The 27,539-nt window shown below is 37.0% G+C and overlaps 1 protein-coding gene across 1 annotated transcript in view; it reads left to right on the forward strand.

Moving 5' to 3' along the window:
• THADA (thyroid adenoma associated) overlaps window positions 1–27,539 on the forward strand; it is a gene marked incomplete at its 3' end in the record, with an annotated part of 165,493 nt that overhangs the window by 44,626 nt on the left and 93,328 nt on the right. The window contains exons 26-27 of the mRNA XM_009579153.1: window positions 11,688–11,777; window positions 13,136–13,267. Coding sequence (XP_009577448.1) covers window positions 11,688–11,777; window positions 13,136–13,267 — 222 coding nt within the window. The remainder of the gene's footprint in view (window positions 1–11,687; window positions 11,778–13,135; window positions 13,268–27,539) is intronic.

Here is a 27,539-nt window from a genome sequence, read left to right on the forward strand (position 1 = left end):
AAGAAATCCCTCCCCCTTCTGTTTGCCAAAAATAGGCCACATTTATTTTGCTCAACTTCTCCGTTTTTAATGCTCTGGCTCTTTTTTTTTATTGACTCTGACAGATTTAGAAGACTTAATCTCAGAACTGTCTTCAAGAAAACACGCAAAAGTTCAGGCTGACTCAGATAACTGTTACGGCTTTTACTAATTAATAGTTCAATAACAATGTGCTTGTTTAAACATAATTTTGAACAGGCTTCCTATTTCTAAGTGCCTTTATAATAGGAATAATGATGATAAGGTGCTATTAAACTTGTAAATTGAAGGGAAAATTTATGTAAGTTTTGTGCAGAAACAAGACACAAATTCAAAACAAGCTCCTAAAGAAATCTGTTTCCCTCTGTGTTACTACTTCAATTATTCTGTTTGTTTTACAAGTCTAATCTAGAACTATCTAAAATCCCTTGTGGCAGAAGATATAGACTGTTCTCCTTGAGAATGCTCTGTGTCTATATGATTTCTGCTGATTTTAGGAACACAATATGTTCATCTATCTGAAATGCCTAAAATCTACAGAACCATTTTTACTTCAAGATTTTATTTTGTATATACAGAGTCAGAAAAACGTTAACCCACGTAAATCCCAGTCAAGTCTTTGGGACCTAAACACTTAAAAGCACTGGTGTGCAAATGTGTATCTGGGCTCTCCTGAACAGGGAGGATCTTCCTAACATGCTGTCTTAAGTCAGAGCCAGAAAATAGGAAGATGAACATGGTCAAGTGACCTGCATGAAAATTTACCTAGAATGAAACATCCTGAAAATATACGTGCTGGCCTGAGGTAACTTCAGTCCATTCATTTATTTTAAATAAATTAGGGGCATAATATTAATGTTTGTTTCTCCCAAGTGAATAAAATGCATTCAATGAAACAAAAATTACTGTAAAACTAACCACATGAGTAGATAATTTGGTTTCTGCTGTAGCGATAAAAGTTTTCATTAATATGAATTGATATAATTATTCTGTTTTGTTCCACGCATAATGTACACATCCCGTATTCATTAACTTCACCATACTGAGTAAAAAGCAGTTACTCTTCACAGAATACTCCCAGACAGAAAGTGTGTGGGTTGTTTGGAGGTAAATTCACAATGCTAAATTTGTGGCAAGGGATTAAAGATAATAGTTACATAGGCAGTGGTTGAACAGAGTTCTTGGAGGCTTTCTAGAGATATATACGTATCTCTTAATTTTATTTTTATGTGTGTGTATACATACATATGTATGTACATACATGCATGTGCACACTTACGCATATACACAGTTCAACTTTCTAAAAAAAGTTTGTTAAAAATAATTATTTTACATATTATATGTAAAATATATTTTTCATTTTAAGCTATGTTTTATATATAGTTTTATATACATGCATATATACATGTTTGTGTATATATATCAAAGTTCAGTGTTGATTAATGTGTTGATACAGGTACCAGGTTGTATCTGTCATGTTGGATTTAAGTGATGTTCCCCTATTTTTATTCTGAGCCCATTGTACGCTTACTTCTCTTGCTAGTATAGCAACAAAAGTGCTCTTGGAAAAGGAGTTGACAAGTTATTTTAGTGAACTGTGTGTTGCATAATTATTCCTCTAAGTCACACTTCTCCTGAAGTATTTGTTCTATGCAGGTGCTCTTTCCGTACCTGATTACACAAAGGGTATAATAAATAGCAAAATAAGAGGTATAAAGAAACTTGTACTTAAAAGAGATCAAAGCAAACCAGACCATGCAGTCCTTTGGAAATCTTGGCTAGCTCTCTTGTAAATAAAAGTGCCTCTAAAGCAGAAGGTATTTAACTACTGTATTTATACAGGCCTTGATTGACAGTTCAGATATTAACCTCATAAAAACACAGCAATGTAAACTAGTAAAAATGTTTATTCTAGCACTTCTATCTGAAGGAAAATGAAAACCAAGATATAGTGGCATATTCTTAGTTCCTTTTAAGTATTTATTTTAGTGCTGTGTAGCATAAAAGAATGTTTTTTCAAGTCAGTGAACTTAAACTATTTTGCTTACTCTTCTGGCATTTAAGTATTTTCTAATTCCTAGCAAAACAAATGTTAGATTTATTGAAGGTGCAAAGTCACCACATCTTTACTGAAGGTGCAAACCCTACATCCTTATAATGATTCTTCTTTCCCCTTCATAGTGTTTTTCATTTCATGTGGGATAAAAATGAAATCTAAATTGTTTTTTGTAACTAACTTGACGTAGTTATAGAAAAGTTGTCCCTTCTTGTGACTGAAGAGGTGTCCTGTATCATGTTAGGACTAGAAAAACAAGTATGCAATAATCTTTCATATCCTTGCTCTTGGGCTTATTAGCCAATGTATTGCACCAGGTTTTTTACAATTGTTTTTTCCAGGCTTCACTGTGGCTTTTCAAGCCTCCCCCAAAAATTACGTGGCCATTTTGTCTTCTATGGGAGCGCTAAAATTCTCTTACACGTGTGAAATGTTTGTTTGAAAGCAGCTTGTCATGAGTCCTGAGACAGGATGTGATTTCAGGAATTTAACTCTTAGGTATGTTCTTTAAAACAAAATTATCTGAAGTGAACTCATAAAATTTATATGTAATCTTTATTTCTAAAGGAGCTTGCCTGTTGCTATTGTCTCTGTCTCTTAGTAGGAATGGTGATGATTCTCTGGTTGTCATCCCAAGGGACTGCTAATCAAGAGCTTTCATAAATATATACTATTTCTGAATTAAGCGAAATTTTAAGTCGTTATTTTCATTTCCCATCAAGCTAGTATTTTAAATACTAGTGTACTCTGTGGCAAAAATAATACTTTGTGCCCAACTGAAGACTAAGTTACTAACTGACTAAAAACCAGGTAAATCTCAAGAATTTTGTTGTTCTTAGCAGGAGCTATTGTTTACTGTAATTGCAGTAGCTGGTGATGGCCAACAAATACAGGAAGACAAGAAAAACACTGATCCGTTAAGAAGACAAGGTTAAAACCATGGTGCTGGAGTGGGAAGTAGCTAAGTGGAATCATAGAAAGGGATCCCATGTAAACGGATCTCTTGATTCCCATTCAAAGTATGACTGTTAGCAACACTAGATCAGGTCAGCAGTGGCTTTGGATGAGTTAAAAACCTCCAAGGATGGCGATTTCACAACCACTCTGAGTAACATGTTCCAATGCTTTGTTCCCCTTTTTGCCTGTTGCGCAAAATGATTTGTGACCATTGGTCCTTTTTATACCGTCTGCAACTACTGCAAGAAATTTAGCTCTCTAATCTTTGATTCCTTCAAGTGGTTGTCGGCTGCTGTTGAATCTTCCTTGGACCTCCTCTTTGTCAAACAGAACAAACCTGTCTCCTTCAGCTTCTTCTCATACAGCATGTACTCTAGGCCCTGTCGATCTGAGCAGCTGTTTGCTGGACCCTCTCCTGTTTCTTCTAGTCTCTTCTGAACCTGACAACCCAAAACTGGATGGAGGATTCCATGTACAGCCTCACTATGCCAAGTAGAGGAGGGTAATAACTTCCCTTGATCTGCTGCCGCATTCATCCTAATGAACATAGTCCAGTATGTGGTTTGCCCGTTTGCAGTGAGGACGTGCTGTTGGTTCATACTGAGCTTGGCATCCACTCTAACCCCTAGGTTCTTTCCCGTGGGGCTGTTACTGAGCCAGCTGGTTTTCAGCCTGTGCTGATGCTCAGGGTTATTCAGCCCAGGTGCAGAATTTTGTGTTTCTCCTTGCATGAGGTTTCTGTTGGCCCAAGCCTCAAGTTTCTCAAGGTCTGTCTAGACTGAACTTCTACTGTTTGATATTTCATCCACTCCCCCTAATTCAGGTGTTGTCCGCAGATCTGCAGAGGGTGCTTTCTATCTCGTCAACCAAGTTGTTGATAAAAATGTTGAGGGATATAGGGGCCCCAGAATTGACCCGTGAAGTATTCCACTGGTTACCAGCCAACAACCAAACACTGAACCACTGATGCCCTTTGGGCCTGATGGTCCAGCCCAAATGCTTCGTTTATCCAAGCTGTACTCTCTCAGCTTCCAAATGAGAAAGCTGAGTGAAGCTGAACCTGTTTGAGTACAGCATTTTCCAGTCCATTTTAAAGTTTTCTGCCTTACAAATGTAGCTTAACTGCTTTCTCTAAGAAATAAGAAAGAACAGATTCCAAGAATGATTTTTTAAATTATGAGAATTGTTTTATCAATTGTCACAAATCTGTTTGAGTTTCATCTATTTGAATGCTTGGAATCTCTGTGTGTTTATGGATGAGTTTCTTTAGGTTGGTTTCTCTGTCAGTTACTTGTTTATGGACATGAAACTCTGAAACCTAACAAGTTTGGAGCCTTTCAGTAGCATGTACACTCTCTTCCCAAACTCCAGTTATGGTGTTTGCCCTGGAATTCGCAGATTACCAACTTGAGCCAACCATAATGGGGTCATCTTAGGATAAATTTAAGGTTCTGCTCCTCTCTTCTCAAGTCAAGTGAAACCTGCAATTCTTCTGGAGGTTTTTGTTTTTTGATGAAGGTGTGAGCCACCTGTTTACCCTTTCAGAAACACACTGCAGACTTCAATTTTGTTTAAAAAGGAGTGAAATACAAGCAAGTTTTTAAGGGTGATCACTGAGTGCCTGGAACTTCTGAAAGAAAGTTCTAGAAATTTTTCTATACTCATCCAGTGTGCATTTTGGAATCTGCTTGCATACAGTCTTAGTCTGATTGGTGACATCAGGGGTGAGATTTGAAAATTACTGGCTGCTAATCTTTATATAATTCTTATCAGCAACAGTTCAGCACCAGTTGAACTGCATGCGTTTAAGAAAAGGTTGGAATTTCCATGTGGATCAGTACGTCACAAAAATCACAGGAGCACACAGCAGTAAGGATCCTGCTGGTACATTGACTCGGTTCTTTTCATAAACAAGCTTGCTATGCTGTTCCTTTTATAAACTAAGCAAGTTGCAGCTTATAAACAGTTTGCTTTTTCCCGCTATTTCTGCAGGAAGATGCCCTGAATGCCACCTTCCCGGGTAAAACTTCTCAAGAGTCTTGCTGCTTTGATTATTAGAAAGTTAACTTGCTGTGTATATTTATTCATGGCCATTCAATACTAATTTGTTCTTATGCCAGCATTGTCCTTTATTTTAAATAATTATTTTCACTCCTGATGCTTCCCTTGAGGTATTTGTGGATGACAGTCATATATCCCATCTGTGTTAATTTTGCCAGACAAAACAAGTTGAGGTTTTTAAATCTCCTCTCAGCAAATTTGCTTTCTATTCCCTTGGTCATGTAAGCAGTTTTTTTTAAGCGTCTCTCTTAGCTGGAAGTTAGCTGTGATTTATTCCAGCTTATGTCTTACCTGATTGTTGGAGAGTGGCATTAGTACTTCCTTGTCCATACTGAGTGTATCAGGGTTGATGTGTAACAGAATCACATTGGCCTTTGTCTTTGTCCTCTTAATGAGGGATCCAAGGTACCAACTAATATGCTTCGATCCTTTTGCTGTTTCCAGCTGATGAGCTCCTAAGTTGTAACACATTTTTTAATTAGTCCTCATAAATGCAGTCTTTTTATCTGCTATTAATTTCATATCCTTCTAGTATTCAGGTCCTCAGGATATCCAGTTTTGTTTCATAATGTTTTAATCTTCCCTCTCTACAGACGATGCCTCATAACTTTTGTTTCATGCATGGATTTTCATTGGCACACTCCTAACTCTTTTACTGTGGGCTTCAATTAAACTAATAATATTGGTCCCAACAATAGATTAGGTCCACCAATAACTGACTTGAAACATGTTCTTTTTGGGTCTTTTTAAAGTCCTGTTCCTTCTCTAACTTACCCATTTTATCTAATAGCATACCCTAATTGCAGCGTGTCAGATACTTTACTGTCACTCATAGAGATTACACTAGAGTTTAATCTGTTAAACCAAAACTGTAGTTTAACTGTGGACCTCGTGTAGATGTTTCCTCAGACGACATTGCAGGATGTTGTCTGCTTCCTATTGTTTTCTGTGTCTCACAGAAAGCCCATGGGTTTTTTAGCTGTGAAGGAAGCATATGAGGACTGGATCTCTGCTCCGAGCTGAAGCTGCCTTGCTTTTTGAAGCAAATTTTGAGATTTCAAACATTTCATTTGTTGAGATAACAGTGAGGCTTGTGTGACTAGAACTGTTTTATTTCCTTTGTCTAGAAATATTTTTACCATTCTTGGATAAGGTATGGTCAGGGAAAGAACATGAATGTCAAAATGGACAATTAAAAACTAGTCTAGTTAAGTTAGTCTAGTTAAGCTGCACTGTGGGTTTTTTTCATAGTTTAATGAAGGCAAAAGAAGCAAATATGTAAAATGTGGATTATCTTTATAAATCTGTCATTTTGAATGACAGTTTTGCCAAATTCAGTCCTGGTTTTTAGATTATTTCAGTAGCAATTGTCCTTGCAGTGCAAGGAGTAAATTGGATTCTGTTTCTGCATTACTGCTCTTTAACATAAAGGATCATCTGACATACTATGGTTAATGATTCCAATGTAAGGATTGGTGTAGCAAGAGTAGATTTTATAGGAGACAATTAAAAGAGGGCTTACATCATTTCGTGAAAACTGCATTCTTGGTTTTGATCTCTCTAAATGTGTCTGCCTATATTGGTTTTTTCACATTCCAGTTCTATTTTTCCTTTTTAAAAATAATACTCTTATTTTTGCCCTGACACAGATCTGACCATGCATTTGTCAGCCGACCTGAGGTGTTAGCAATATTTGTGTTCAAAAAGAGCACCAGAGACACTTTGCTGCCGTCAGAAGGCTCGTTGTCTCTATATCTCATCTATGCTATACTCAAATATGAACATATTTACTGCAAATATTCTTTAACATGTCAGTTACTAAAAGCAGCATGCAAGGTTATAAAACCTTCAGTTCTTCTGAAAAATAAATGAAAGAACAGAAGCAGGTAATCTTTGACACATGTCGCAGTAAAATGATACGTATGCCCCAGTGTCACAGCAGAATTTTAATCTCCTAGAGTATTCTCTTAAGTGTACAGCACAGCTTAAAAAAGAACACTGCCACATCTATGGTTTTATTCTTAAATGTATTTTTTTAATGCAGTTAAATAATTCACACACTTATTATGCATAAAGGTGGAATATTTATTTAGAAAGACACTAGTTATATAAACGTAGATACTAACCCTTGCATTATGCAGCATGAAGTTGCTACTGAGCCAAACATAATGCATAATGACCAGAGATGTCACAGTTTTCAGCAGCATTTATGAATTTAGTTCTAGAAGTTTGATGATACTGAATGTCTTCACAAGCAAAGCAGATGAAATGAAAACTTGTAAGTACATGATCTTTAGCTTACTTTAAGCTGCCCCAGGTTCTATTCTGAAAAGTGATAAAGCCAAAGAACCAGTGCTAAATGAATGGAAGAACTACTGACAATCAAGAGTATAATAAGGACTTCTGGTTTAGGTTATTTCAGAGAAAAGTAAAACTTTTTTTTGCATCTTTCCTAAAGAAGCATTATCAACACTGTAAACTATATTCTTGTTCATGCTTAAAATAGACTTTTTGTTAAAGTTTTATAGATTTACAGTCTGCTTTCAGTTATGTCTTTTTTTTTTTTTTTTTTTTTTCCTGCAATTAGTTGTTGATTTTTGGTAACTTATCTGTGATTCACTGTTGTCTTCCAAACGCTTACTGCTAGGAATTAAATTTTGTCCTTTGTAGCATCACATGCCTTCAGAGTAACTTCTTGCCAATTTATATGAACTCTGTATTGTGTGAAATTTCTTTCTTGCTGTCATCACAACCTTCTTTCCCTCTTAAATAGACTCTGGAGCAGACAAAAGTGGGAAGGAGCATGTTTGACTCAAGGGCATGCAGAGAATAGTTAGGAGTGGTGGGTGTAGCTTGATTCTGTATGGCATGGTACAGAAGGTACCTCTGTATGACTTTTTTTTTTTGTTAATGGAACATCTCTTCAGGTGGGAAACCTGAGTGAAAATGGGAAAGAAACTCATGTATGTCTCCCTTTCTACATAAACACCCTTCATCAGTCTTCTGAAAAGTGCTAAACGTGACTGCTGTCTCTAGCCATCAAAATGGAACCTTTTGTGAATGGGTTGTACTCTGATTTAGTCTTCTGGCTTTTCTGCAGAATTGCTTGCATATGACAAGGCATTAACATTGTTAAACTGCAAAGTATCTGAGGCATAAATATTGCATCTTCCTATTTATGTACCACAGTATTCTGCATGTATACAGTTTTACAAATTATTTTTACAAGTGAATTTAGGAGGATACGAGTGCTTCCATGAGTTTGTCTCAATCTTTTGACATTAAGCATCATTTTAATTATATACTTAAATGACATTTTACATTGGGGAGGGTGATTTTGTTGTAAGCATCATCATCCCACTGATAACTTTTCTGTTTCATTACTGTACTTCCTATTTCAGTATATAACCTTCTACTAGTCCATTGTTTCGGTCTCAGTAATCCCATTTGAAATTCTGGATTGTGAAATTGTGCTGCTTTGGGTTGCTAACAGGAAAAAAGAAAATACTATTACAGAGCCTGTGGTTGAACATACTGTCAAAGATGAGCTCTGAAGCAATATAAAAATAATTTCAGCTGGACATGGGGAAAAATATTAGTGTCTTAAGGCTCTTCCCAGTTACTTCTCTTATAAATGTGTTTTAGGGTGAGTAGATGTAAAATCCTGTGATCTGCAAAATGTTGGTTTTAAGGATTTAATTATGGTAGCTACATTGCCAAAAATATGTGTTTGAACTGTGTCAGTGACTAATGGAAAGATAGTTATCTATATTTTTAATTTAAACCTATCATTCCTTGTCAGATATATTTTAGAAAAGGAGGAAAAAGTTTGTTCCATGAAAACTGCTAGCAGTGATTTTTGTTTTAGTCCACATTCCTTTGTAGATATGTCAAGGACTTAACTTCTTTTAAAGATATGGATAGCTTATTAATTACAAAGCCTAACTCACATTTGTGTGTGTATGCACATGCATGACTCTCTTTATATCACTAACATGTATGAGCCAAATCTTAAAGTGTTGGTATTCATTTTTCAAAGCAGTATAGTTTTTGATGAAATTAATAGAAAATATGTGGCTTAGTGTTGTGAACATTTTTGAAAAGCAGAACCATTGCATTTTTTTGTTGTTCCAGTCTCAGTTACCATACACAAATACTTGTGCGTGCCTAATAATGCGTACACGTTTCCAGGAGCAACAAGCATGGTCAGTAATCAAAAATGAAACAACTAAATACCTCCGTGTTTTACTCTAGCTAGCTGGTTTGCTTTCTGCTCATTCTCCAGTTGCGTATCTCCCTGCCTCGACATCCCCAGGTAGTGGATTCACACTTAAATTGGTGCTCTGTATTTTTTGAGAATGCCTTTTCATTTTGCAGCACTTCTGCTAATGTGTAGTCTTTCTTGTTTCCTCTCTGAACTGGAGGCCCTTTAAAATCATCCCTCGACAACCAGTCTGCTCAGACAGTTGTGTCTCTTTTTTTTTTTTTGCAGAAGGTGCCTTTGGGCATCTTTTCTGGAGATACTGCTGATTAATAGTTTTGATTAGACTGCCATCTCCCGTCATGTAACCTATAAACCTGCAGTAAACCCAGTGGGAGGTTATGTAAGTTACCCACTTCAGTAGTTATTGTTTTCTTTCCCTGTCAAAAAGATTCATGAAACCACACTAATTACAAAGAATTTCAAGGCTTTGTAAGGATATTCAGTTCCATTATTTAATATTGATTCAAATTTGGCTACTGAATTTTTAATACATTAATACTTGTTGTGTGAAATGCTACTTGCATATAGTCCTCTCTTAAGCCTGTAACCAGTGGCCACCCATTCCACAGGAAACTTAACCTCAATTCTGTTTTTGCTTGATGCATTCTGTGGCATAAGAGGTGGAGGTGTCACAGAATTTTTGGATTGATTTTTTTTTTTTTTTTTTAAAAATACAGAGTTCTTGATGTTTTACATATGAAAACTCAGTAAAATGGGCTGTTTGACTTGATACGCTTGCTTAGATCTTATGTTTTGTGCTATCTCTGGCTTTGCATCTTCAATTTGCTACATAATGTACGTGCAAAAAATTGAAGTTGTTTTGAAGATGCTGTTAGGAGAAATTACATGGATGTTTTCTGCTTAAATCACCAGTGATTATCAGTATTGATGTTTTTAAACCAATCTCATTACTGCTTCAATTTATATTCATTGTCAGTTCAAATGCTTCCATCTAAATTTTTTAACTGAAATCTTTTTTGTGGCTATAACAGCTACTGCAGAATCCTGGGTCGTGCTTTTAGTTACAGCTGTTCACTGTACTGTTCTTATGTGCCTAGAGAAAGCTTCCTGTACCTCTTTGAACATTTGTTCACATCTAGCGATTTGGTTTTGCTGTGTTTATTCTGTGGCCTGTGGCTAAGGCATGTTATGTTAGCTGAGTGCTGGAAGAAGCTGTGCTGATGCTTGCCATGTGCTCATTTACTCTTGCGTGATTTTTTTTTTTGTATGCTTATTTTTACGCACATTCAATCTTGCCGTCTCATCATGTTATTTTTCTAGACCTGGATCTGTCTGCTCTTCGGAAAGTTTGCACTGGAGTCATGCTAACGTACTTACTTATCTTGGTTCATCATGTGGCAAGGAAACTGCAGTTGGCTTTCTTCTTCTAAATGGATGGCTTTTTATTTATTTATTTTTAAAGGAAGTCCATTTTATCTGCATAGCATATATGTCTGATTAGAACCTCCCCACTGTAACATTTAAGTGGTTCTTACTTAGATGATGCTAAATGATTGCCTATAAACCATGAAGCCATCCTTTATCTGATCAAAAGATTATAAAACAAACAAATATGGAAGATTTCTACTTACCTCTTTTTAGCTTGGATTGATTTGCTGTTGTGGCTTGAACTATGCTGCCTTATTAATTCTGGCTAGGGATGAGTTCAGTAGGTATTGGTACATTGCTCTGTTTTGAATGTGGTTGCCCCATCTACACAAGCGAAAACGTCGCCTGGAAATGCCACCACATGCTACTGCCACGTGCTGGAAGCAGCACTGTGTAAAGAGGGCTAATGGAAGGTCAGACGCTTCTGCCGCTGTGTTTTACAGATCTTCTGTGAGTTACTATTCTGAGATGCTTTTCAGTGTCAATAAAATATGAGCATCCTCTAGAACATGTCTATTAAATATATTTTATTAGCTGTTTAGTACATGATACATGAGCCATACTAAAGCGAGTGTAGTCTTCTCTTGTTCAACCAGAATGTTGTTAAAATGGTGCCAGAATTTAAGCTGCTGTATCTTTTCTTTTTAGTGTGATTAAGGGGCTAAGATCCCTTTTTCCCAAAAAGGCCCGACCAGTTTAGCTGACAAAGTGTTAGTATGCGCACATACAGACAGAGTTACTTAACTTGTGTAAACTACGCTGTGTCATCATTTTTAATGAAAACACTGTGCCTTGTTTGAACGGGGTTCATCATGTGTGCATGGTTCTTCTGGCTCTCTGACTTCACTGTAGCATCAGAAATCCAACAAGGAAACTGGTATTTTGAGTGCAACTAATTACTGCAGAATGCTAATTGTAACTTCTCTTCATTCCCTTCCGCAGAATGACAGGAAGGGAGTTTTTCTCTCGGTTTCCAAGTCTTTATCCTTTCCTTCTCAAGCAGTTGGAGGTTGTAACCAATACTTTGAACAGGTAAGATGGTGTCTGAGAAAGCTTTGAACTATAAAGTGCAATGAAAAGGTTAAACTGAGTTCTGTCACATACACCCTAATGCTGTTCTTTTCATCAGTGCTTCTTGAAACGATACAGTTCTACTACTATCTTTTGCTAAGGCTTTTTTCCTATAACTTTTGCACATTGCAGTAGGTCTCTGGAGTGTGAACCACTGTTGAATAATTAGTAGTTGCTGTGTTCCTAGGATCAGATGTTAAAGAATGTATATTTTTCAGGGAAAGACAGAAACTGGGTGTTTGACTGTCTCATGTTTAATGATGAGACTTCCGAACATGTTTAAGTGATACAGGGTCATAGGCCTTATATAACCCTAAATGAACACTTTCCAGCCTGTGACACACTGACTCTGGGGAAGGTCCTTAATCTCTTTTTAAGGACTCCAAAAATGGTGGCTGAGAGCTCCAATTTGATCAATGCAGATGATATTGTTTGGGATGACGCTGATGCTGTTACCCCCAGGTTCATGAACTTTTAAAGTAAACCAGTGCCGGCTTTGTTTTTTCTTAAAATGCTGTGGTATAAACTGTGGAAGTTCAGCAGCTGATTTACAGGCGAGGTTCAGCTGTCTGTTTAATGGGCCTGAGGTGGATAGTTGGGAGCGGGAGCTTCACCAGTCGTTGCATGTTTTGCAGTCTCTGCTCTAAGAAAAGAGGGTGTATATATTCTGCGCAGCAGTCTGCTTTACCTGACATTTCGAAAGGTGACAGTGTCATCACTGGAAAATTTTGGGAGGTCTTTAAACTGAAAAAGATTGAAAGCTGCTGCCTGAAATGTTGGTCTTCAGTGCTTTTTTCGATGCAGATTAAGGCTTGTATCTTGCTATTAATCATTAACTAAATCAAGATGTGTTGATTTTGACTTGGATTTCTGATTGTTTTGACAGTATGAATAGTAGCCACTTGGTGTCAATGACAAGAACTATTCTTTTAATAAAGCCTGCTATTTACTAAATACACATTTCCTTCCAAACTTAAAAAAAGACTTTTTTTTAACCATCTTTTTGTAACTCAGCTTTCTCAGTTTCTAGAGAAACATTATCTGTGCTGGTTTTTAATATTAGGAGGCTTGGGATAACGTAGGGAAGCGAAGGCAGCACAGCCTTAAGTGCCTTCCTACAGGGGTCTCCCCAGTGGCGCCGTAGGAGAACTGGATGCCATGTTTGATCCCAGCAGGGTTTGTACTTTCTTGCCATGATCAGCCTAGCATACCTCCTTGAACCAGAAACACAGAAGGGTATTGTGTGTGGAAGAGTCTCAATACTAGCATGAAGGAGGATGCTTTTTTCACCAAATGCTTCTTACCACTTTTTTATTTAGTGAAGCCGAAGAGTTGAAAATCCATCCAAGCCTCTTCCTTTTGCTTTTAATCCTGGGAAGGCTGTATCCATCTCCAATGGATGGCACATACTCAGCACTCAGCATGGCACCATTTGTCCCATTTATTATAAGGTAAGGTGATTTTGTGGTGGTTTTTTATGTGATGGGAGTTCTTTCTTGAATCTTTGGATTTTTTTTATAAAATGCCTTTTTAAGCTTCTCTTCAGCTTTAATTCTTAAAGGAAAAACTGATAATCGTTGGTTGCACTTCCCTATATTATTAATGCTTGTTTTGGGGGATTAGGAAGAATTTCAGCTCATGCAAGCCATTGTATGACTTGTTTGTAAGTTTTCGTCTGCAAATGCTGTACAGCATGATTGCTGCCACAGAGAGGGTAGATGAGAACTGATGAGCTTGACTGACTTTAGCAATGCAAGATTTGCTGTACAAACTTCTGATGGGTTTTTCAGTCCTGAAGAGTGATTGTTCGTAACACATAAATGTAATGACTAATATATAGATTAGTAGATGTGGGGTGGGTGTGTGTGTATATATCTATTTATCTACCTATCCATATCCATCCATATATATAAATACATACATATCTAGCTAGATGAAGATATGGATATATCCTATACCTAATATATTTCTAAGATGACTTTTCAAGTTTTTATACAGTGTAACTTTCACTTATAGGGTGGTTACATTAAGATATTCAGCAGATATTTTTGCTATTCTATATGCCACTGGTGTGAGATGGGGAGCCTGATAGGGAATAGAGCTGTGGTGCGTGAGGAGAAATGAGCATAACCAGTATTTGAGAGGAAGTCTTGCTATCTGTGTGAAAGCTTCAGAGCAATAGGGTGAGGAAGTTCCGTGCTTAATCTTGCTCCTTTAGCAGTGAAACAAGATAAAGTTGTTGTTATCCTAAGATCTTCCAATTTTTATTTTAAACTACTGTTTATGTTAGAAAATAATAATAGCTCTGTCTGCTTATTCTTCACAGCAGATGTGATGTATCTCTTGCTTCTTATGATGTTTTTTTGAATTTTCAAGAATAAATAATGATCTAGCATTTTTTCTTAAAGGAAAAAACCTGTAGTAAGAGTTTTCAAATGCACTGTATTTAACAATTAAAAATGTTTGGTTTTCTGCTGTATTTGAATCTTAAATGCTTTTTGGGGAAATGTTTAAAACTGTATTTGTTGGTTACATCATTGATTAGCTCTGTTTTTATGTTTTTGTTAATACACTGGAGAATGTTTATTTATTATTTTTATTTTTTAATATAATGTTTCAGCATAGTTTCTGATATCTGATAATAATAGATTAACTTTTGATAAGCTTTTGGTTACAGCTTTTGAGTTTTGTCTTTGTTACAACCACTGCTTTTGGCAAGGTACATACACCAGCAAAATAACTCTTCACACTTAATTAGCTTATTCTCTTCAGGTTATTTAAATCCATTCAGAAGATGTGGGGAGAAAAACCCAATAAAATCTTTAAAAGAAGAACCTGAAACATTTAAGAGACCTGTATCATTGGACCTACCTTCCTTTAACTGTGCTCCTAAAGAGGAGTGGTATGGCAGATAAATATTATGTTTTCTGTGTTTCCTTTCCGTTGAATTTGGCAGTAAGTGCTGTGGATACAGGTATAAGACTAGAATAAAATTCTTACCTATTTCAGGCAGAAAATCGTATGTGGGTGTACAGACATGCATTTTCTGACGGGTTAGTTAGCAAAGCATTGGCATTTTTTATGATTGCCAGGGGACAATACCAAGGATTCTGCAGGGGGAAATGTATATATTTATAATACAGCTCAGTGTGCTGTTACTGGCTGTATTTCTGTGTACAGCTCTTGCGCCCTTGTTCTGTGAATACCATGATTGTTTTCAGTTCACTCTGCATTAGTTGGAATACATAGGAGTGATTTACCTGGGTAGGATAAATATATTGCTATTTTCCCTTCTATTTCCCTTCCTATTTTCCATTCTACAGGAGGAGGTGAACTAAAATAAAATTCTTTCCTGTTCATTTGGTTGTTCTTTAGAAGGTGGTAATGAAGATTGTTGTGAAGTAACCACTCGGAGAGGATCAAAGAGAAGGCCTGGTGCCAAAGGCCCTATGCATCAAGACATTAAGCTGTATATATTAACTGTTCCTTTGAATTGCTCAACGTAGTATTGTATTGTATTATATAACTGACATATACATATAATTACATGGTAGCCCAATGCAATTATAATATTTAATTGCCATATTTTTACTGTGAGATTTTTACATTTCTATTGCTGTTCTACTGTCAAGGAAAGATACTGCTTATGCGGTAGGGAGAGAGGAAGTGTGAATATAACCCATAACTGGTCTTCAGACTCTTTCCAGGGCTTAACCCACAATGAAGTGGCATTTGTTTGTTGCTCTGAGAGGATGAACAGAATACTTACTGTGTTTGCAAGCGAATGAGCTGTTCTCTGAACAAAACGGGGTTTAGCAGGAAGAATTCAAATTGGGCTTTTGAAGAGTTTCACTTAAGCCCGAGTGGAATTTTCCATCTAGTGGGAGTAGAGCTGTGGTTGCTCTGACCGTGCTGAGATGAATTGCACAATATGAGTAGGATTAAATGCTACAAGGACAAATCTCAATCTCCGTGCACATACTTGTTACTCCCTGTTGAACTAGGGCATTTGATTACCTATCTGCAGTTCTATTAAAAGTTATTTTTTCCCCTTTCCCCTTGCAGATGTTTTATTTGGAAGGGAACACTTTGATTCACAACTTACTACCTCACTTTTTTTTTTTTGAGCTAGATAGGTCTGCTTTAATGGTTACTTTCTAAGATGAAGGAATGTACAGAATGTTTTTGATTAACAAGGGAGGTAATAGGGAGGTAATGTTTTAAGTATGAAACAAAAACATAACCTCCCTTTCGCCTCCCCCTCCCCCTTTCAAAGACCTGTAATCTGTTCAGAATGATCTAAATTTGAGTTACCTTATGTCCTCTCGTACCATGGCATTGACAGTGTGTTTGTTTAGTGTTAAATGTTCTGGGCTGAATACTCTGAAGGAGTAAAATGGGTATTGGTATATTGACTTGGATACTTTTCACTGATTGAAGTCTAGCCCTATTTAGGACTGTGACTTTTTAATCTTTTAAGGAGTTTTAAAAAAATTAGCTTTCAGATGTCAAACAGTATAAGGTTTTTTAAAACTCTTTGGGTATATGTGCCTTGTCTTCCACTTGACAAAACTGTTTTTAATTCTTAGTGAAATTTCCCCTTTAAAACTTTGTCAAATAGACCGATTTCAAAGCAGTGTTGCTTCTAGGTATATTATGTTGCAAGTCATTGAAGAAACTCACTGTCTGAGGACAATTTAAATAGAAAAGTGAACATCTTTCCATGAAATTAACACAGTTATAAAATAGAGTCTATTTTCTTGTGCAGAATTTTGTAACTTGCATCTTTCTGTAAAATGGAGGAGTTGAATTCCAAAATCCCCTGATGCTGTTTTTAGTCAGGGACCAAGGTAGGTGGCAGTGGGAACCACTAGTCCTTTACAGCTGTTCTCTTCTTCCTCCTGCCCCCCTCCATCCACCACCCCGAACTGCTACGGTGCTATTTTGTTTTTGCACTCGAGTGAGCTTATCATTAGTATACAAGGATAATTCCTGTGACTGTTAGTTAATGACACTAAGATGCAAGGAAAATGAAATTGTGTGTGGTGAGGAAGAATTTTCTGTAAGATGGAGCATTGTCAGCTGCCCTGTTACTGTAAGTCATTCCTAAAAGAACGCTTAGAGGAGAGGGGAAGTCCACATCAGCTGTGAGCAAACTGGCAGCTCAAATGCTATCGTAGTAGCTGTGGTAGGAAAGCTCAAATAAATCTGCTATTTAAGTAGGCTGCATGCATCTGCTAGACGGTACGTGGATTTACATTGATCTAGTTATCCCCTGTCTTGGAAAGGCAGAGGAAATAACTGGAGATGGTATGACTTTTTTTATTGGTACACTTTTTCTTGGAAGTTACTGCTTTCGCAGCTTGCTTGTCAGAATGGGCTCTGTGAAACCTCCTAATAGGCTGCTGGCAAAGTCAGCTCGGTAAATTTCTTAAAAATCGTTCAGCTGAATCAGTGCGAGATGTCAGGAGTGCCCCCCATGATCCCTTTACCACAGCAGTGGGGAGGTGCTGGTGATGCCCGGCTGCTGCGCGGGAGCCCTCCACAAGCACCGGCGCAGCGTCCCAGCAGGTGCCTGTAAATTGCGTCCTTGCGCAGCACTGTGGGGCCTGCCCTCCTGCCGTGCTGGTTGCCTGTGGGGATGACGTTCCTTCGCTAAACTTTGTTTTCTTGGGCTTTTTGCAGGGGTTAGACCAGGCTCTTTAACTCTAAAGATCTGTTACCCTGGGGATTTGGTGGACTCTTTCTGGATGCGTTACGTGACTCTCAACTTCATACGTTTCTTAGCAGAGAATTACATTTGTGAGTCTGTCCCTCTGCAAGAAGTGATGCAGACTGTTGGCCCCAATTTCTTTGAAACTTGGGGGGAAAAGCAAAAAATATCCTAGGGGCCGTGACTGCACATGAGTCTTTAGTCCACACATGTAATGCGGTACTCTTGGTTTTATGCAGTGGGTAAATACACTAAGTTTTGTTGACTTACAGTTAAACCTTTTTAAAGTCTTAACATATGCCAATCCAGACTAATATGCAGGTTACAGAAGACTTTTCTTAAAATTTAAAAGCAAAATATGGGTTTCTGTTATAAAAGATCAGACTCCTTTGGTAAAGTCCAAGAGGTTCAGTGTATAGCGTATAGATTCCATAAATTGTGCTGTACAAAATGCTATTCAGGGATTAAGTATTGTCAGATACCAACAAGCTTAGAAAGCTATTTTAAAAATGCTGTTACTCAAAATACAAATTTTTAATAGAAATACAAACTTGAATTTTAATCTCTCATAATTGTGTTTTGCAGTTTTTATTGGCCAAAGTGAATCACAGTCTATCTTTAAAAATATTTGCTGGAATTCTAAAAATAGACCTTCAGTTGCACTCTGCTTGAATCTGGTACAAAGGACTAATTGTTTTCAATAGTTTTCTCATTAGTAAAATGTTTAGGATCTTTCCCATGTAATGAAGCAACCTCATGATGTTGCATAATACTGTATCCCCCAAATATGGTTTTCAATTGCCAGATCTACTTAATATATATTTACATTAACTGTGCTATTTTTTGCCATTGACTGATTTATCTCTGGTTCTTTGATGCTTTCCTACTAAGATGCAAAATGTCATTCTGATGCAGCTTTGCCTCTTCTTTTTCTCTCCCCATTCTTCTCCCACTTATGTTCACAAATTCCTTGCATATCCCTTCCAGTCTTTATTGCTCAGTTTACTTCAGTACAGATAAGGGGGAAATACTACTGCCATAGTTCACATCTTTTGCTTTTGAACAACAAATCCAATTATGTAAAGATGCATACGTAAAATTATGATCTTACTGTTGTAATTTGTGTGTACTAATGTTGCAAATCATTGAGTTCTATGTTTTAGGCAGTTGGAAAATGTGTATTAAATAAGTGAGATTGATCCAGGTTTATTTTAGCTTCTTAAGAAGTGGAGCACCTGACCATGCATTCTGGGGCTCTCTAGGAGTCACAGTTGTGTCTTACTGTTTTGTAAATCTGTGAGAGCTTGCTTCTTGAGGAAGCATCTTAAGGAAAAAGACCCAAGTATAGTAGTGTTAATATTCTAGAAGGTGGTGTGAATTTAAATATTCACTGATCAGTAACGTTTCCTGCATGTGGGTTGCTCTTTTGAAAAAGTTAATCTTTGTTAACCTATGCCTATTAGTTTTATTGCTCTGTGTTGTGTTTAATTATGTTAAATTACATCCAGTCTATCAGGTGCCTGGTCCTGTTCCATTGTAGCCCTGTGACAAAGCTTGTATAGGCTTCCTGGGAATTGGGTCTGGGGTAAGATAGAGTAGTAAAAGAAACAAAATTCAAATGTAAAATCAAAAGTGTCTGTGAGACTTTGAAATAAGTTTGAAGCCTTACACTGAATAAAGAGCACAAGAGAGGGGGGAGTGGGGGAGTTCTGATAACAAGGTATCTTCAGCTTGTTTGGGAAGAGCTTGATTGAAGTCATTCATGTATACCTTGTTAAAATTGCTGTTTATATAAGTTGTTTAAATGCAGTTCCCCTGATTTTTGTTTTGTTTCACACATGTACAATTGCATATGTGGGTTTAGTACATCATCCTCTATCTGACTTGAAAGCAGCCATCTGACTTACCAGGGTAAACACTGGTATCCTTTCGTAAATGGCCACACAAGATAGCTAAATGGTTGTGCTAAGTGTGCTTCCTCTGCTTTCTCCTCTTTTTCCTTTATTTTAGTGTGGCATGGCACCAGTAGGAGCATTAATGTTAAAACTTGTCCGTTTTCAACTGTCATTTCTATAAGACTGGGAATCTTATCAGGGGTCTGATAAGCAAAGAGCTTTTGTGGGAATGCCTCTTCATATTAGATGAAAAGAACGACATGTGCTTGTTGGAGCGTTGTTGTATTAAAATAGCTGCTCTTGATTACCGTTGCTTATAAAAAGCATTTCCCTAGGTTTCCATATCACATGCACATCTTCTCAGTCTTTGGTCTCTGGTTTTTTTCCTTTGTCTTGGTTTTGTTTTTTTTTTTCTTCTTAATCTAATGTCTGATCAGTATAACTGCTTAGTATTATAACTGTCTGCAATAATTTATTCTTTGGAATCCCTGTGATACTAGGAGCAGGCTCTCACCCATTGGAATGCCCTGTCCTTGCTGGGGAAGCTTATGGGGCTGACCTGTCATTGCAATACAAAGACAGATGTCCTTTTGGTTATAGGCAAGGTTCCCAAAATACATGAGCTGGCATAGGCATTTGGAAAAAGGAGCAATGTACACCCCTAAAACATACATTGTTTTTTAGATTCTTATTGTATTTTGTAGTGTTAAATCTCTTGCTTGACATCTAAGATGGAAGTTCTGCATGGCTGGGGGAGAAGGAGGGATGTAGAAGAACGCGTTTCCTCTCCGATCATAACTCCTCTCTTAGAGTTGGGACTGGCTTGGAATTCTTCCATTTCTCTTTACAGTCTATTCTCTGTGCAATCCTGATTGCATAGTGATTGGTACTCATCTGTAAAAATATTTATGGTTCACCATAAGTATTTATTAATAAGAAGGTTTTCAGACTTTGTTTTAGCATTTTTAAATAAATGGTAAACAGTTTGTCATTTTTTACATTTTGATTAAGTTCAAGTTGTAGTGCTAGAGAAGACTGCAAAATGCTTGATTGGCAGTAGGCTGCTCAAGACCTTCTGATCAACTAAAAATCATCGTACATCTTGTGCGTTCTTTGCTGTATTCTTCAGCCTTCTCTCTTAAACTGTGGGCAAATGTTCTTTTCATGTTCAAGTGGTGTTGATGGGAAATATTGCAAGCCTTAGGTATTCGTTATTTTTATTCCAGTTTTTACTGTGTTCATCAATCAGTTTGCTTCTCATTGGTAGATTATAATTTGAAGCAATTTAGGAAACATTCACAAACTGTAGGGAGCTGTCAGATTCGTGGGAAATAAAAGGTGATGTCTAGCAGAGAGAAGTTCATGAGCCCTGAGAGTAACAATATCTTTCTCCAGTATTGCAGACTCCTGAAGAGGGCCAATGGCTGGGATCCTAGGTTAAAATTTGGTGTATACTACTTCTTATTTGAAACATGATCCAGTAAAAAATACATGCTGGGCTGCTCAACTGCATGACTGGTGAAGTAATTGTATTATTCATTTACATACTTAAAATTAGCCAGTCAGTAAGTACTTTTCTGGTCAAGATAAGTAGCCAAATAGTAACATTTAGCTTGTTCTGCAAAAGTGTTTGCAGGAAGGACCATGAAAATGGCGAGAAATAATGCATCAACTATGCAGAGGATTGTACGGATGTCAAGGAAAACCAAGTATAATGATATTTTTAAAAGCCGATATTATTTAAAAAGAACTGTCTGAGTTTGAGAAGAGTCAATATTGGGAAGGCTTTTTGGCAATGGGCTAGCTACTTTTGGTGGTATGGCTGAAAGGAAAGTGTCTTTGAGAATCCCAGATCCTTTGGTTGTTTCCATTGGTCTGATAATAAGTTTTGAAAATTGCTCTTGTTGCATTCTTGTTTCCAATCAGCTGAAGCTTTCAAAATCATCACAAGGTGCTGAGACTTGATTTATGCATTTAACTTCCCTTTTCATAGAGTTCAAAATAATGACACAGTTGCTAAGACAAAGTAGTTTGTCAACATTCTTTGTTGTGTTTTTTCCTAACTGTTTTGGTAGTAAGTGATGTGTGTTTCTTTCCGTTATTCTACAGTTGTGAAACATCATAGTAACTTTTCACAAATTAACAAAGCTGAAATATGGTTGTGAATGAAAATTTTTCTTTTACATGACCTTGAGTTAAGAGCAGTTGTTTTTTCTCTAGAATGCTGTGAACCAAAAACTGATGAAAGGAGGCTCTAACCTCATGTGACTTCAACAAACAGTTAAATAAACGTAGGGGTTAGCTACCTGGAGATATTATTTGAGATTTCTTGATGGGAATGCAAGAAAAGAGATGCCATTTAAATTGTGTCAGCATGTTCTATAGTAAATCTCCATTTGAAGAGAACATGTTTCTGTTGGTCACACAGTAACAGTTTTCATAGGCGTACATGTTAGAGATCTTAGTTTGTTGGCTGACTGAACCACAACAGTTCAAGTTTCTGTTGTTGATTCAGCTTGGTATCAGTTTGCCACTTTTTACAATAACCTAGGTCTTGGTGACAAGAAGAGAGAATTGTCTATAATTTCTTCCCAGAAAGCACTTGGAAACATATGGAGAAACAAATCCTGGCATAGCTTGTGGACAGCTTCCACAAATAAAAGTCTGTTTACTTTGCCTACATAGTTCTTGCAGTATTTACAGCTACTCTGATTCATTAAGTGCTTCTGTGGAAAACACTGCCCTTACAAAAACATCTTAATTGCCAAAGTTGGAAGAATAAAATACTTAACACAATGTGTAAAGAGACTAGAAGTTTGGGCAACCATTAACTTCACTTTAAAGGAAATAGATAAGAATTTAGAGTACTGCATAAATAACCTGAAATTAAACTTGATCTGTTTCTGCCCATGGTTGTGTTCAAACGTTTTCTGGACTACATTCATGTGTTGATTGTAGATCTAAAACCTCAGGCAAACCATTGATACTTTTGTAAAGTTTTTCTACTTGTCAGGTAAATATTGAGATGCTATATCAAAACTCAGATTATTCTGGAGTTTTTTTGGCTCTTAATTTCAGATTAAAGAACAAAAAATTGTCTTTAGGCCAATTACGATACAGGTTTTCACAGTGAAATAAGTTTTAAAAATTAAATGCTTTGGATACTTTAATTGCTAAGGAGCACAGAAATCTAATGAAATGGAAAATAGTTGTGTTTCTTTAAAAGAAAAACACAAAACAAGCAAATCAATAAATGAACAAAAGAAACTTCAGGTACATGCATAGCAAATTATTGTTCATATTCCAGGAAACCTCACTGTCACATTAATGAAGAGGTATTGTCCTGCTGATTTGTCCCCAATATGGAAGTCCAAGTTATGTTAATTGTGTGGAAGCATGAGTGTGTTTTTTTAATGCTATTTTTGAGCTTCTCTTTGGAAACCTGTAATACTGCATTTGAAAGTTGCTAAATTTAATCTTTCAGGGGGAAACTTGAAGGGAAAAAAATTAACTAGTACATGATCATGATGAATTTTTTTCTAAAAAAGTCTTTTTTTTTTTTTGAGTTATTTCTCTTAATACAGACAGTACAATGCTCTTCAATCTTAATAAGCAAACTCCTTCTAATAGGAACTGAATCTGTTGCTAAATACTTTTGTCTGTGATCCCCATCCATGTTTTCCCCTAACATAGTTTCATGTTTTTAATTCTTGCTTTAGAACTGATAACATGACTTGAACTATATAGCTGCATGGTGGAGGAAGGAGAAAACCTCTTTCTCATACAATTTACCACATCTATGTAGAATCAGACAGAAGCCTTATTACAATTTTTTCTTTCCAGTGCATTTGTTAGGACCTTGTGGCATTACTAGCTCCAGGGTTTAAAGGATACCATCTATTTGATTTTTATATATTCATTTATTTTTAATCAGTTTTATCTTTTAAAAACCCTAGAGGCTGTTAAAATGCTTTAACTACCAGGCAGAGTTGGTTTGTTGAATTGAAGTGTGCCTTTCCTGCCTCATGCTGCTCTCTTCTCTGAAGCTGCTCTTGGGGTGGTGGTAGGATACTTGGTTTGACTTACAAGGTCAGAGGCCCCTTCTGTAGAATGTTCCCTTCCTCGTTGTTCAGCCTGTTCTCCCGTTGTTTCAGTTCCGTTTTCACGGCTGCTGTTCCTGATTCCCTCTTCCAACATTTTGTGAAGGCAATGGATGTGAATATATTTCAGCTGAAAACAAAATTGTGATGTTGCGATACTGTCTATAGGACTGCAGGAACTGTATTGTTAATAAGCAGTGACATAATTAGTAATGCACAGATCACTGTGGCAACATCCAGTAAACCTGGAAATAGGTATTTTCCTCCTTGTTAATCCTTCTTCTAACAACGGTAGGTATTTATTAATATAATGGACATATTTCCAGCTACAGGTGGATTTTTCAAATTAATTCTACTCATTTGTTTCTGTGACCTTCATATAAAAGGTAATCCTTTTTTGGTTTGTTAATTGAGGTAATATAAAGTCTGTTGAGGGGAAGTAATAAGAAAGGGAGAAAAATAAGCACATAGGAAACACCTGCAGTTCTTTTTTTCAGAAAAAAGTTTAAGATATTTTTATTTACAGCTAGTGTTCTGTTGTTTGTAGCCAGAGTAATAAATTAGATACTTTGATGTGTGCAGAGGAGTATGGAATCTTTGTGCCTTACGAGAGTTGGTCATAAATTAATGTCAGTTAGGAGGGTTGTTCAGGATCTAAGAGTTAAAGCTGGAACGGAGCAGTGGAAATGCATTGAATCTACAGTTACACAAAGTGAAACCTTCTCAGATTTATTGACTTTTTGTTCTTGATCATAGACTGTTTGAAGTAAACATGTTTACATCCAATACCTCGTGCACCTAGATAAACAGTACTGAGTTCAACATGGAATACTACTTCAACAGTTGTTAATAGCCCTCAGCATTTGGTAGAATTGTATCACATGAGGATTTTGAAAGATTCATTGCTTGATGCTACCTTGAGATACAATAAAATTAGGTTGGCATACTGTATGTTTTTACATATGACGACATTTTAGATATTTCTTAGATTTTAAAGTCTATTTATACATGATCTCTTTATACATGTAAAGAAAGTGTCACGTACTGAAAACACTTCCCCCTTCCCCCAGTATTTTTCAAATCAAAGAAAATGAAACAGTTTTAAATACAGGTTTGCACACACACACATGCTGCCCTAACGGATGCAAGACTCCATTGCCTGCAGAGAAGATGAGAAGAGTCGGCCTGCAACAGATTTTACTCATGTTGTTGGCAGGTGAAGCTTAGAGTCTGGATGGTGAAGTGGCCAAGGTTGGAAGTCCTGTTCCTTTCTGCCAATGTCCTGGCAAGGCAACTGCCACCACATAAGTGAAACTAATCTCAGGGATGGCAGTGTGTTAATCTGCTGCAGGAGGAGTAACCAGAATAGTTTAATAGCCTTAAAATATTTCTTTCCTTAAGCTGCTAGGTTTTGCTGCAGGTACAGACTGAGTTACAGTGATTGCCATAACTGTGTAATGATTTTTCTAGATAGAGCTTGTGAGATTGTTTCCCATAGTTGTTGCTAAAGCTTAGATAAAATTAGTATTTAAGAATACAGGTGGTGGACTCAGTGTTAAGGTATGTAGTTGGTCTTGGAGGCTGGTATAACAACAAACAAAAAACTGCTACATTGGGTTAGATTGTTGTTTTGTGTTACTCAGTTGTTTCATTTGCATTCACTCTTCCTCTTGCTTTTTGAGAATTAATCCTGTTTAGTTTTATTTACAGGTAAGAGATTATATCTAAGTGGGATCCAGTAAAAACCAAAACTCCCTGTTCTTAATCTTGGGTGCTGTTACAGGTGATGGAGAAAGTAGTGTATATTTGACATTCTTCTGGCAAACTTCTTCCACAATTCAGGAATGAAGCCAAGTGCCTTCAAAACATGAGATGTATACATAAGTGCCTTCAGGGTATGCAGAAGTTCAGGGATAGGTCACTAGTGGTGACTTGGCATGATATCTTGCATGTGGATGTGAAAGGAGGAGTGTTTTTGAAATGTTATCAGTACTGTTTCTTGTGGGGCGGGGGACAACCAATTTTCTTTAAGTATGAGGACATTTTTAAAAATAAAATTTAAAAAAAAAAAAGGCGAAGAAACAGTAGGAATGTTAACCCCTCTCAGATTTGGGAAGCTATTTGCCAGTGTGAAATAGCTTCCTTGTGTTCCTATAAAGCAGATACTTTACCGTTCTTAAACTTTGTGATGCTTTTTTTCCTTAGTAATGACTTCGTAGGAGTGCTCTTAAGAGGGTTTCCACTAAGATGTCAGTTCCTGTGACTACGCTGCACCCTATGTAGCAATCTGTAGTGTGAGAAGTTTGCATTAATGTACAGCAGGTACGTAGCACAGTTGCAGGTTGGTGGCTGGATTGCCCTTTGGGCGAGTAGTAGCTGTGGGTTTGCATTTCCCTCAGGCACAGAAAGTTGCAGAACCGGGTCCCCTGCGTCCTGGGCTAGTTCTCCACCCGCTGGGCACCTGTGTGTGTGCTCAGGGGGAGGAGGAGGAGGTTATTGCCTCCTGATTTAGGATCCTCAAAGTGCAAAACAGAACCTAATTTGAGGGTCCCCGTTAGGCTTCTGTGTGGGGTAACACTCAGCTGCTGAGGTTCTTATTGAGAACAACAATTTGGGGCATGAGGAGAGGTGAGGATTAGACTTGTCTGTAGTCTTGAAAATTGCACTTTTGCCTTACATACATTCAGTATAAATGCTGAGGTGGCAGTCTCTGTTGTGGACCGAGACTTTAGGCAGCTGAGACAACTTTGCCTGTAATATGAAGTTATTTTCTTCTTTCTAAATACAGAGCAGTCACTTCTATTTCCATAATAAATTTCATAAAATAACAGCGTGGAACAAAATTTGATATGTAAAATACTGTATCTCCATATATGTATGTGCATGTGTTACAAGTCTTTAATGTCAGCTTTTACATGACAACAAAATTGTCAGCTTATCTAAAAATTGTTCTCAATTCCATTTTTTATTACTAGGAAAAAACCCACAGAATACCATTCTAATTCATTGCATTGTGTTCGAGGAGAAAACCCCCTCTGAAGCATTTAGTGTTGGAAAGTACCCTTACACAAGTTAGAGGAAACGCTGGCATTTTACCCATTTTCCACTCTTCCTTCTGAAGACATGTCAGATTTCTTGGGATTTGTAAAAAGGTCATGGACAAAATAAAGAACATTCTTGAGTATACAATTACAGCTAATTAAAAACTAGACATTCATTACAGTATCAGTGTTGCTTGTGTTGGGAAAGAACATGTACATGTGAGAGTCTCTTGGTTAAGAAAACATGGTTTAGCAGGAATAAAGGAATGGTTTCAGACAAATCACTTCTCAGGTTTAGGTTTCCTGTGCAGCAGAATTAAAATGGTTTTGTTTAAAAAAATGAAAGTTTTTTATTAAGAGCTAAGCTGACTTTTCTTGCACCTTGTCAATACAGAATTAAAGCTTTTCCATGTGGAAGAGCCTCCAGTTGTGACTGCTCTGCTTTTGCATCCTGTTGTGAAGGCCAGCCAGTCTTTGAAAAGGAGATGCAAAGATGGTGTTTCTAAAAATCGTTCCCTACAAGGGAATGCATGGGGAGGTGGAGGATAGAACATGCTGCCATACTGTGAGGATGAAAATTCCCACAAAAGCCTGTCGTTCAGGGGTAGCATAGCTCTCTACTTCCTCTAAATGAGGTCTGTGTTTTTCAGGCATATTGTGAGCTAACATAACTAAAATATCAGAACTGTTTTGCTATTTCAGTTAAGTCTATTTACTGTCTTGTGTTCAGCCCTATTAATTCAGTTGCTGGTTCAAGATGGAAACTGTTTTCTGTATTTCTTTGGTGTGAACTAAAGTAAACAAGTACTTTGAGTATTGATTTAAATTTGCTAGAGATATTTGAATCCTTGTAATTTCATTTCATTTTTTAAATACGTACCCTGCAGGGCTTGTTTGGGAGAGCTCAAAAGTGGTTTGCCCATTTTGGCAGGGGATAGTCTCAACTACATGCAATTTTGTAAGCTGAAAATATG

The sequence above is a fragment of the Fulmarus glacialis genome, unplaced genomic scaffold (genome assembly GCF_000690835.1).
Source record: "Fulmarus glacialis isolate BGI_N327 unplaced genomic scaffold, ASM69083v1 scaffold3696, whole genome shotgun sequence".
Classification (NCBI taxonomy): Eukaryota; Metazoa; Chordata; class Aves; order Procellariiformes; family Procellariidae; genus Fulmarus; species Fulmarus glacialis.